Source organism: Schistosoma mansoni, chromosome 2, assembly GCF_000237925.1.
Source record: "Schistosoma mansoni strain Puerto Rico chromosome 2, complete genome".
Classification (NCBI taxonomy): domain Eukaryota; kingdom Metazoa; phylum Platyhelminthes; class Trematoda; order Strigeidida; family Schistosomatidae; genus Schistosoma; species Schistosoma mansoni.
The window spans coordinates 3,439,981-3,453,008 of NC_031496.1; the positions used below are offsets into that span (position 1 = coordinate 3,439,981).

Sequence of the window (13,028 nt, forward strand, 5' to 3'; positions counted from 1 at the left end):
TCTCTCGTCCCCCCTTCCCCCTCTCCCTTTATTCCGCCACTCCCCCCCCCCCCCCCCCACCCCACCCCCCCCCCCCACTACCCCCCTGTCCCTGAACCCGCCCCACATCTGACCACTGATTTCATGAATCCATCATCTATCTCGAGTCACACGACTCATGATTTCAACTGGGAAGAAATATAAAGTCAGTTGATGATTTTAACAAATGTATCGGTTACATTCTGGTTCTCCTATGAGATTGAGTTGTACTGCTTGGGTTAAGCCTGGGCAGTGTCTGGCTCTCCTGTTAAACGAGATTGAGCTGTACTGTTCGAGTTACCGCGTAAAAGTCTGGATGATGTCTGGTTCTCCTGAAAACCAGTACAAAATTACCCTGGCCCATAAGGGTATATTCTATAATTATAATCGGTTACATTATATCATATGATTTTAGAGAAATGACTTTTTATAGAATCTATGTACTGTATGGAGAGAAGCAGCATTGGATATTTGTCAGGATGAAATGAAAGAATGATCACACGATTAAGGCACCTTTAAAAGACTACTTATACCCTGGTTATCTACAGTATTCAATAACGGTTTTGCTTGACAGCTATTTCATGCTTTTTGACACTTGTCATTAGAGTGGATCTATAAGCTTCAGGAAGTCTGTGCTCCCACAGAAACAAGAGCTGACGTCAGTAGAATTTAGCAACAGTTGACTGAAACTAGTAACTGAACGGTTGTCATTAGAAATGATTAAGTCTTAAGCGCTAATGTAAAACAGTCAATCCTATTTATCAAATCTTAACTGATTCCTAATAGAGTTAAAATCATGAGTCAATTGAAGCTAGAACACTATGGAAAACCTGGAAGTACTGGATGGCCGTTTCGTCCCATTGTGGAACTCCTAATAGTTTCTTCAATCTCTATTAATATCTCCTGACAAAAAATGAAACCTTACCTTAAACTTTCTAATTCTTCATCTCTTTCTCTAAGCCTTTGTTCCATTTCAGATTTCAAATGATTTAATGCAGCTTGTGATGCTTGATACTTTTGATCCATATCATGTAATGCTTCTTCAGCATCATGTAAAGCTGATGCAAGATTATCTCTTTCAGCCTCTAATTGCGATCTTAATGCTTCTAAATCAGTAAGACGACGATTAGCATCACGAAGTGAACTTTTTAATTCTTTGACTTGATCTTAATTTGAAAAAATAAAATAAAATTAAGATAATAGAAAAATAAGAATCCTGTTGTTTAATTAAAATAAAAACAAGTAACTTGATCATCAGAAGGGGGTTTTAAGGAGATTTTAGTAATTTTATAGTTGAGTTCATGGGTCAATTGAAGCTAGACTACCATGGGAAACCTGGAAGCACTAGACGGCCGTCTCGTCCTATTGTAGGAATCCTCAACAGTGGGCATCCACGATCCCGCCTCGAGATTCCAACCTAGTTTCGCGCGCGAGCGCTTAACCACTAGACCACTGAGATGGCCGGTATCCAACGGTGTTAATGTCTAACTTCAACTAATCTACGAAACTGAGCAACCATTCACCATTGTCTTCAGTGAGTTACTATCTCACAACAGTTTTTTACAAAACGCATGAAAGATTCTTCATGGAGTTCTGCACTCTAATTAGTCTAAAATAAAACAGTCTTCTATTTGGTCCTTTAAAAATTTACATTATTGACAAGTGAGGATTATGAGTTTAGTATTTATCATTCTAATTGGTCAGTTTTCGTTTATTCTGAACAGTCAACAAAATTCAAATTTACTGAAAATTGGTAAGGAGATCCAGGAAACTCCTCGAAAAAAAGGCTCTGGAAACGCTGAGAAACATCTTATCCACTAAGTATATAATAGACGTTCTGCCAGAAACATTTTGAAAGTGAATAGTCACATGCCGTGTTTCTGATTGGATGGTTACCTATACCGCCACTATGTTCAGTAGCATTTCAGAATTTTCCGGAATACCAAGGCCATTTAAACTGTTATAAATACCCTAGATTTTCGGTACATAAACAAATCTTCGAGTAAAGCATTTTCTTCCATAATTGGAGCTTTTTCTCACATGTTCAAGTTGCTGTGTAGATTTAGTCTGATGGTTACTAGAACAACTTAAGAACCAGATCTAGCATTCAATTCAAAGGCTCTTGGTTATTTTAACAGAGAAAACATTTGCTTATATAATCAACATTCATTTCATCACTTATTCTAGTTGAGATTTTCTTTTTCGTAGTATACAACGGTTATACCATTTGAAATTCATTCAGATAAAAGAAATAAGTGCTGAATAGTTGAAATCATGAGTCAGCCAGTCAGTCACAACGTAGAGCTTTGTATCTACGTACGTACATCACTTCGAGTTGCCATATAACATTAGCACAGAGATGCAGTTGTCGATTCAAATCCCATAGTGGTAGAATTAGTAAGAGTATAAGCAGTAATCAGAAAGATTAGGGTTTGAAGGAGTATAATACAGTGAAATAAATTTGGAAACAGAAAAGAGATAATGATATGAAGAATTCAGAAGATTAGAATTTGGGGGAACACAAAGAATAGATGCACCTGCCTCATTGCAAACGCTTTTGACCCATGTCATTCAAGGTCTCTAACCATCGGTTGCTATCATCTCGCGGATCCCAACCAGGTAGTCTACACCTACCTACCAACACGGCTCAGTCTACTTGTCAGTGACTTCATGGATTTGTGCCACGTTTTGGTTTGGCCGAACCTAGCCTTCTTCCAACCTACTCTTACGCCATGAAACATTGCACGTCGGGGCAATCGGTGGTCGGGCATACATAAAACATGTCCCAGCCATCTCAACTGATCAAGTTTCATAATTACGTCAATTGATTTGCCATCTTTACCTAGTACCCGTTTACTAACAACTGCATTACTTACCCGGTGGTCCCAGGATATACGAGCAATGCTTCGAAGACACCTATGATCGAATACCAGTAGCCTACGAATATTCTCTACTCTTACCAACCATGTTTCACTCCCATAAAGTAGGACGGAACAAACTGCTACACAGTAAACCCTTGCCTTAGGAAATCATGATTCAATTAAAACTAAATCACTATAGAAAAATTATAAACACTGGACGGCCATTTCGTCCTCTTGTAGGACTCTTCAGCAATAGATAATTGAATAAACAATATTTAAATATCATTCAACTTACCATTCATTTGACGATTTTCACGTTCTAATAAATTATTTTTATCCGTTAAATCATTAACTAAACTTTTTAAACGTAGATTTTCACTTTCTAATTGACTATTTTGTGATGTTAATGTATTCACTTCAATTGTTAATTCATCAACACGACGTTGTAAATCAGAAGCTAATGATTCAGCAGCTTTAGCACGACGAATTAATTCACTATTTTCTAATGAAAGCTATACAAAATGGATATGTAAATGAATAGAAAAAGAGTAGATCTATGAATGTATATATTCAAATGAACAAGTACATTGTAAGCTGAAACTTGAATAGTCTTCTAAATACATCAGTTTCACCTTAGAAGTTTGAAGAATTCATCATCTTAAGCTTAGATATAAACTGATATAGACTAGCCTATATGATGGTGGTCTTGCTATCTTTTCTGTACTTATATTTCCATGATAACGTCCTTTATGTTATACAGTCTTTAAAGCAGCCATAATACTTTGATATGTCGAATGGGGTAATCCACATTAGATGCTGACCACGAGAAGTGACTTTGAAGTTAGCTGGTTCGTCATATCATTCCTGTCTAACTCGAGTAAGCCCTCAATCAGTCAGAATAGATCACCTAGTTAATGACTTAAAAATAACATAGACTAGTTGAATATGTTTAAAGTAACCATCTAAAATGTTGAACAGTTAACAAAACTTGTTTGTAGACAAGCGGTGTGTTGGGGCTTCCTGAAAATTTCTCGTAAAAGACAAGTAAGGTTCAGGAAATAGTAAGAAGGATCTTATCCAATCTGCGTTTGACTAGAAGTTTTACTAGGAACATCATGAAAGTGAAAAGAGTTTCTGATTGGCTGATTACCTACACTGCGACTACGTTTATCAGTATTCCAGAATTTGTCAGGAAAACCCAAGGACTTTCAAAATACCATAAAAACACTAGATTCTCTGTACATGAAGGAACCTTTGGAGTAAAGTGATTCTCGCATATTTTATGCCTTTTCTTTCGTGTTCAAGTCGCTGTGTGGATTTAGCTTGCGGGGGGGAGGTTACGAGACTAGCTTAGGATCCGAATATAGCGTTCAATTAGCAAGACTTATCACTGTGGTAATTCTTCTACAAACACTGATATTCTAAATGGAAGTTTGATTTGTAATTCTTTATGATTTAGAAACAAGAACATTAAAAACAGATAACATGTTGTTATATCCCGGTAAAGACATAAGTACAGGTAACTTCCGGGACCTATTAATGGACTATTATTCTATATATATTCTTATTGTATAGATGTTAGGTAACTAGATTATGTATATCTATATTCCTCTTATTATAAGCTTCATGTTGATCTATGGATTATTACTATACGATTTACTGACCAGTTGCAGTCCTAAACACATCGATGGGAAGATCCAAACAAACAATACTAAGTGACTTCAAACTTCACCCCATCGCACAAGCAGACGGCTATCAGGACTCAGTGGCCGAGTGGATAGCGCGATGGCGTTTGAAGCGAGGGTACTGGGTTCGAGTCCCAGAGTGAACATCAACTCTGAGATGCAGGTACATCCAGTTGACGAGTCCCAAATAGAACGAAACGCGCGTCCTGGATTCCACTGCTAGCCACTATCCATCTCTGCTTACCATACGATTTACTGTTCCTAAATTATACTCAGTTTATTGATTATTGTCTCCCATGTTCACAGCCACATTTGGCTTGCCTTTGTACAAATATTATTTTCTATTTTATGGTGTGATGTGGCCTGTCTGTCTGATATATGAACAGAGTATCTTTGAAATAAATGATTCGCATAGATTCGCATAGCAGAAGCTGCTATTGGTGTTCTGGACTCAAGTGGACGGGCTAGGCGGATTAAGGACCAATAAGGAAGCGAGATTACTCATACGGGTTGGACGTCCTTGATTGCCACCGGGTTAAGGTCGGAGAAGTCGTATTCTATTGGTAGATAATTCACGCGAAACACGTCCTTGTTTAATTAATTTACTGAACACCATGTTCATACTTCTTACTTAAGTATACCTGCAACACTAAAAACTACTGATTTCACAAAGATTCAAATCTACATTTGTCAGTCTTTGATACTGTGTTATATCCCGAAAAGAATTATGAATGGTAACTTTTGAGAACTATTTATGGACCAATATGATGCGTTAAGTAACTCAACTATTCATATTCGTATCCCTCTTATTATAAGCTTTGTTTTGACCTATGAACTATTATTATACGATTTACCATTCTTGAGTTATGCCCAGTCTATTAATTACTGTTCCTTCTATTCATAGCCACATTTGGCTGTATCTTGTACAAATAATGTTTCCTATTCTATGATGTGATATGGTCTTTCTGGTTGGTAATATAAACCCACTATGCTTGAAATACATTATTCATATCTTCAAGGCTGAGATTGATGTTCTGGACTTAACTGGCTGGACTAGGTAGGAAACAGGATCGACAAGTACTCTAGACTGCTTGTACGGGTTTCGTGTGTCACTGGTCCGATCAATAAATCACTGCTCTCCAATTGGGCGGGAATCATCACGTCATATACAAACTAGGACACTTGGTTACAAGATATAACATATTGAGATAGTTATAAGAAGTTCAAGTACAATAATGATTTACTATAAAATTTACTTACACTTTCTATTTCAGATTGTAAATCTTTAATTTCTAATGTTAATTTTGTTTTAAGTTTTTCTAATGATACCGCTTTTAATCGTTCTCTTTCAGCAGTATCTTCAAGTTCGGTAATTCTCATAGTGAATTTCCTCCTAAAATTCAAAAAAAAACAAAAAAACAAAATGATTTCAATAGTTAAGATCATGAGTCAATTGAAGCTAGACCACCATGAAAAACTTGGAAGCATTGGACGGCCGTTTCGTTCTATTGTGGGACTCCTCAGTAGCAGTGCGCATCCATGAGGTTTGTAGACATTGTTGACTTTTATAGTTTACGATGATGTAATGAATTTCTATAGTAATGGAGTTTTATTATCTAAGCTGGATGGTTTGACCGTAGAGCTTTCATCGTTCTCCTGAACTATATCATCAGCCCAAACTTCAGGTAGTGTAGGTTATGGAAATGTTCATGTCAGTCTGATCAGGAGAGTTATCTAAACAACACAATTATAACTAGTTCCAAGTTTTACAAAGATCTTTAAGTACTATTACAAGTACATAGTTAGTGACTGACTTGCCTTGTGACATGTAATTTAATTTGAGTGGTAAACAGTTGGTACCTTAGTACGTCCGAGAGTGGAGCAAGTCAGCGATCCCTCTCAAAATGCTCTCACATGGCCACCTGCATACAACCACTAACATGGAAGTCCTACTCACTGCTTTCTTGTAGCATTACTGTTGTTTAAAAAGTTGAGAGGACGAGAAGCGAATCTCCAGAACTTTAACCGAGCTGGTGGATATGGAGGGTCCACCTAGAAGGGAGTTGGGGAACTCTGAGGGAACAAATGGCGTATGAACCTATTGTTGGTGACCGGCTACCATGATACTGCATTTCCTTAAGTTGCTCCACTGCCTTGTGAACTAGATCTTTAGGTCAAAGCTTTGGGGTGTGGCCTGCTCAGAAGACCACTTGCTTCGGTCTTGGCACCTGAGCGGTACCCCATCCCTTACACAAATCGAAGTGGCGCATATCTATTTAATTCTTCCTTGTACCCTATATGATATCGATAACTTCAGAAAATATTATTTTAGTATTAGATAATAACGGAACATATTCTGATTCTGTTCCATTCAATTCAACATAAAGTATTTTATCATTATTGAAAGGTTTCAACGTACTTCATTTCTTCGAATTCTTCTGTTTTACTCATAAGTTCACGTTCAAATTTCGATTTTAATGCAGCAATATCAGCGTTAAATTTAGATACTTGACTACGTAAATTACTAGCTTCTTCACTTTCTTCATCATATTTAGCTTGTAAATTATCATAATCCATTTGAAGTGATGTAAGTTGAGCTTGAAGATTAAAACGATTCTATAAGATGAATAGAAAAGTATAATGAAAATAATTTTTGATTTAGTTAGAATTAGATGGTATAAAATTTGAACTGACAACTTCGTGGTACTGTATCACTTTACCAACAATCATAAACAGATCTATCTGAGAAACTTACACACTTACGCCTGTTACTTCCAATGGAGCATAGGCCACCGACCAGCATTCTCCGACCCACTCTGTACTAGGCCTTCTTTTCTAGTTCTATTCAGTGGTTGTTCATTCCTCTCATATCTGTTTCCATTTCTCGGCGTAATATGTTTTTTGGTCTTCCTCTTCTCTTTTGGCCTTCAAGATTCTAGGTGAGTGCTTGTCTTGTGACGCAGTTGGGTACTTTCCTCAATGTGTCTTATCCACTTCCAGCGCTTCTTCCTCCGCTGAAATCTTGTTTAGTCTCTCCCACAGTAGGTTGTTGCTGATAGTTTCTGACCAATGGATCGGAAGTATTTTGCGTAGACAACTGTTAATAAACACTTGTACCTTCTGATTGATGGCTTTCGTAGTTCTTCAAGTTTCAACCCCATACAATAGAACTGTCTTGACATTTGTATTGAAAATTCTGATCTTGGTGTTGGTTGACAATTATTTTGAGTTCCAGATGTTCTTCAGTTGCAAATAAGCTGCTCTTGCTTTGCCGATCCTCGCCCTCACATCTGCATCAGATCCACCGTGCTTCCGAGATATGTAAAGATTTTTACATCTTCCGAAGCTTCTCCGTCAAGTGTGATTTGATTGGTGCATATTGTGTTGTATCGGAGAATCTTTCTTCTCCCTTTGTGTATATTGAGACCTACTGTTGCTACACTGGTTATCTTTTCCTGCATTTGTGGGTGCGTGCCTGTAGCCCCTCCGGGGGCTACTGCCGGTCTCAAGCCCGGATAAAGGAGGAGGGTTGGGGATGAGGTTAGCGACCTCATCTCGTAGAAAACTAACACGCTAAGAAAACTCTAACCAGAAAGAATTATTCAAACCATTTTAGATCAATAGTTCAGATAAAAATAACGGAGAAAAACAAACAAAAGAAAATACTCTTTATATAATATCAGAAGGGGTTTTTGTAGAGATTTTAGTAATTCTATGATTGAAATAATGAGTCAATTGAAGCTAGACCACCATTGAAAACCTGGAGGCATTGGACGTCCGTTCTGTCCTATTGTGCGACTCCTCAGCAGTGCGCATCTACGATCCCGTCTCACAAGATTCGAACCCAGAACCCCTTCTGATAATAATCATATGCTCTCTAGTGACTGGCTTCAAGAGATATTTCCCGGAGTTCTAGTGAGAAGCATTGACCAGTGAAGTTCAACCAGGTCTTTTATGAGATATCAACTCAACAAAGACATTAGTGAATGGTTGCTCAATTTCGTCCTTATTTAATCGCTTTATAAATAGAAGAGTGAATCAAGTCAGTAAATCTATCATTTAATTAATTCTGAACTTATTCATTATGCTTGAAATACTTCAGGATCAATAGTTGGTTCAAGATATTATCTGGAAGGGAGTACCAGTTGATTATTAATAACCCAACACATTTCTATTATACTTCATCTTTATGGAAGGTTCAATCAAAGAATCTATTAAGTGTATAGTGCAGTACAATGTAGTATACTTGTATATCTTTGTAAATAAGTTTTATTTTAAAATGACCAAGATTAACTTTCATTAAACATAAAAAGTAATATACTACTGATGTGTAACATAGCTTATAGCATTATAATTCACTTACTATTGTTTGTTTGGATCTTTCCATTGATGTTTAGGACTGCAACTAGTCAGTCTCTTATTGACATATGTGCATCCTATGCTGGCTGCCTCGATATAGCCTTAATTCACAAGCATTATAAGCAATGATGGATAGTGGCTAACAGTGGAATCCAGTTTGACGCGCGTTTCGTCCTATTTGGGACTCGTCAGTTGGATGTACCTGCCTCTCAGAGTTGCTGTTCACTGTGAGACTCGAAACTAATACCCTTCGCTTTAAACGACATCGCGTTATCCACTCAGCTACTGATTTCTGATGGCCATTTGCTTGTGCAGTGGGATGAAGTTTAAATTCACTTGATATTGTTTGTTGGAATCTTCCCATTGATGTTTAGGACTGCAACTGGTCAGTCTCTTATTGGCATATGTGCATAGTGCACGTATTGCCTCGAATTAACCTTAATTCACATCAACTCTGAGATGCAGGTACACATCCAGCTGACGAGTCCAAAATAGGACGAAACGCGCATCAAACTGGATTCCATTGCTAGCCCCTATCCATCTTTGCTTATTATAGCATTATAGTTTAGAAACAATATCAAACTTTTAAAATGATGTAAATAAATAACGATGAATAGTGGCTAGCAGTGGAGTGCAGTTAGACATGTGTTTCGTCCTATTTGGGACTCGTCAGCTGGATGTACCTACACCTCAGAGTTGTTGATTTTCACTCTGGGCCTCGAACCTAGTACCTGACTGACCAGTTTCAGTCCTAAAACATCAATGAGAAGATTCAAACAAACAATACTAAATGAATACAAATGAATCATTGAAACTATTTGAATTAAACTTACTTTAGCTTCATCATCTAATGATCTTTTTAAATCATCTACTTGACTTTCAAGTGATGATTTAGCTTTAGAATAATTTAATATTTGTGCTTCATAATCTTGATTTATATGTAATAATTCAAAATTTTCTGATGTTAATCTTGATTTAGCATTATTTAATTCAGTTAATTGTCTTTGTAAATCGTCGGTTAATGATTTTAAACGATTTAATTGACTATCTAATCCTTCTAATTTTGATTCAGCTGATTGCTATAAAGTTAATGAAAAGAAAAGAAAAAGTTACCATGGTGAAAATTTATTTACTGCTGGTTAGTTGTCTATTAATAAGTATAGTTACTAACCTTCTCATATGGGAGGCGAAATCCGACTCACACATCCTCGTCGTGCCTCTTGGATCATGGCTACCATTCCATGTACTGACGTGAGGAGTAACTCGGGTGTGTGTGGGGGGAGGGAAGGGGAACCTTCTCATATAATTCAGTTTCCCTTCAGAGAGAGATATATCATAGATCTTTATATTTTATGTCTAGTACTCAGTTATCAAGAAGTATTAAGTGTTATATCATCATCAAGCTCCTCAAATGACATGGTACGGCTGAGAGTGGGGAGAGTTAGCTCTACCTCTTCAAATGATCTCACATGGCCACGCCTATATAGCCTCTGACAGGGAAGTCCTGTTCACTGCCTTCGCATGGCATTATTGTTGTTTACAAAATTGAGAGGACGAGAAGGGAATGTTCGGCGCTTTAACCGGGTTGGTGGAAATAGCGAGTCCACCTAGGGGAGTTGGGAAACCCTGATTCCAAATCAATGGTGCACATGAGCTCCAGTATCCTGAGGGAACAAATGGTGTATGAATCAATCGTTGGAGACCGGCTACCATGGGACTGCATCTCCTCATGATGCTCTACTGCTTTGTGGATCAGATCTTTAGGTCAAAGGCTCCGGGTGTGACCTACTAAGAAAACCACCTACTTCGGTTTGGGCACCTGGGCAGTATCACAGTTATCACACAAACCAAATGGAATTGAAATAAGTAAACTTATCACCTTTTATTCTACATATAAAATGACATCTTAAAAAATCTAATATTGGCAATCAAAGTGATGTTATAATAATATATAGTATACCCTTGTGGGCCAGGGTAATTTTGTATTGGTTTTCAGGAGGACCAGACACTATCCAAACTTTCACGCGGCAACCCAAACAGTACAGCTCGATCCTGCCTCACAGGAGAACCAGACATCATATAGGCTTTAACGCTACAATCTGAATAGTACAGCTCAATCTTGTAGCGCAACCATACAGGTACCAAGCATCCTGGTGAACCAGGGTGTACAGAGATAATTTCTTGATGTTTTGTGAGCTGATGTAGGTCGATTAGTTAGATAATAATAATAACAAATGACTAATAAGAGATTACAAAACGTCAGATATTCATGTTTTATACACTAAGATTTCTTTCAGTAGTATCCAGTTAATACCAATTATCTTTTATATTATTTTACTGACCTTAGCTTTTAATGCACCATCTAATTGTCCTAGAACATTATCCACTTCCATAATCAAATGACTTTTGTCTTTTTCAGCCCTATATAAAGTAAAAGAAAAGATTTATTATGAGTTGAATGATCCATTAGAGACCAAAAAAACTCTAGAATAAGGTTAAATAAAACCATAAATTAAAATGATTTGATAAACAAAGATGGATAGTGGTTAAGAGTGGAACGAAGGGCGCGCATTCCGTCCTATTTGGGATTCGTCAGTTGGATGTAGCTGCATCCCACAGTTGATATTCACTTCGGGACTCGAACTCAGTACCGTTCGCTTCAAACTCCATCACGTTATCCACTTACCTACTGGCTCCCGATAGCCACTTGCTTATGCAATAGGGTGAAGTTAAATTCACTTAGTGTTATTTACTTGTATCTTCCCATTGTTATAGGACGAAACGCGCGTCAAACTGGATTCCCCTGCTAGCTACTATTCATCTTTACTTATAAAGTTTGTGACTTGAAGCAATGCAGAGGCAGTCCGCACAGGATGCCAGCAATAGACTGATCAATTGCAGTCCTCAACAACAATGGGAAGATACAAGTAAACAACACCAAGTAAATTGATCTTATTTTGAGTGAAATTATACAGTCTTACGAATGTTTGATGTCTGCTAAATATAAATCTCAAATAAGGTCAAATAGTTTTCATTCTCAACTAAAGCTTTAAATCTGTGTACTAACTATGCTATGTTACAACACCATTTGTTGGTATTTAACTATCAAACTAACATACTCACTATGGTGTTCAGAATCGGTTTACAAAGGAGGAGAATGCATTTTGTGGAAGACATACCACAGTTTAGAATTAACATATGCATACTAACCTAGAGCGTTCGCTTGTCCTCTAGACCACTGAGTCGGCATCCAATAGTGTTAATGTTTAACCTCAACCAATCCAATGCATCCAGATTTTGAATAATGGTTTCACATCATTCGATTCATGATCTCAATCAAAAACTCCTCTTTATCATTTTGCATATCATAGTCGTTTTATCATTGCCTATTTTTATAAGAAGTGGGAAAAACCGAAAACCGAAATCTGTGAGAGCGATCTTCTGTCTATTTGACACTAAATTAATTACTTCTATGAATTCAGTATTCATCTTGTTGTACTAATGAGTGAGGTATGGCAACTTGGACCGATGCATATATGTGCCTGGTTCTACGTTGTAGCTGACTGACTTATTCTACTATTAGATTCATCTGTAGTATTTTTCTATATCCCAATACATGATCTGTACTTTCATATTCTGTATTGTATGTCTTCTATTTTCAAAACTTTAAACAAGATAACTTACTTTCCTTTTTGTTTTTGTAAATTTTCAACTTCCAAAGCTAATTCATTCAATGCTGTTTGATGTCGACGTCTCATTGATGTTTCAGCTAGTTCAAGTGATGCATTAGCATTTTCTAAATCTTTACGTAGTTTATTGATTTCCATTTCACGACGTTTTAATAATTCTTGCTGTTATAAGGTAAAAAAAATAGATTGTTAAATGTCAATCACCTAGATGGTGGAGACGATTTGTAGTTCAGCTCAGGTGGATAATTTTGATGGAGTTTTAACCGAATACAATTGTTTGAATCAAACGTGTGTATGTAGCATACATTGATAGCTTTTGTTGAGAAAAAGCACTTTATTAGATTAAGAACGTGACAATGTAAATCACACCGACGGTTATGTCACTGGAAAACGAAACTCAAAACAAAATAACCAAT

General features: G+C 37.0%; 1 protein-coding gene across 2 annotated transcripts in view; it reads right to left on the reverse strand.

Annotated features, from left to right (window-relative positions):
• Window positions 1-13,028, reverse strand: part of Smp_021920.1 (putative paramyosin) — a gene marked incomplete at both ends in the record, with an annotated part of 33,553 nt that overhangs the window by 8,112 nt on the left and 12,413 nt on the right. The window contains 7 exons of one of the 2 annotated variants that reach the window (XM_018795355.1): window positions 944-1,184; window positions 3,175-3,391; window positions 5,825-5,957; window positions 6,984-7,180; window positions 8,769-8,903; window positions 11,266-11,344; window positions 12,608-12,774. In XM_018795355.1, coding sequence (XP_018649677.1) covers window positions 944-1,184; window positions 3,175-3,391; window positions 5,825-5,957; window positions 6,984-7,180; window positions 8,769-8,903; window positions 11,266-11,344; window positions 12,608-12,774 — 1,169 coding nt within the window. The remainder of the gene's footprint in view (window positions 1-943; window positions 1,185-3,174; window positions 3,392-5,824; window positions 5,958-6,983; window positions 7,181-8,768; window positions 8,904-11,265; window positions 11,345-12,607; window positions 12,775-13,028) is intronic. The other variant, XM_018795356.1, reaches the window with a different exon arrangement.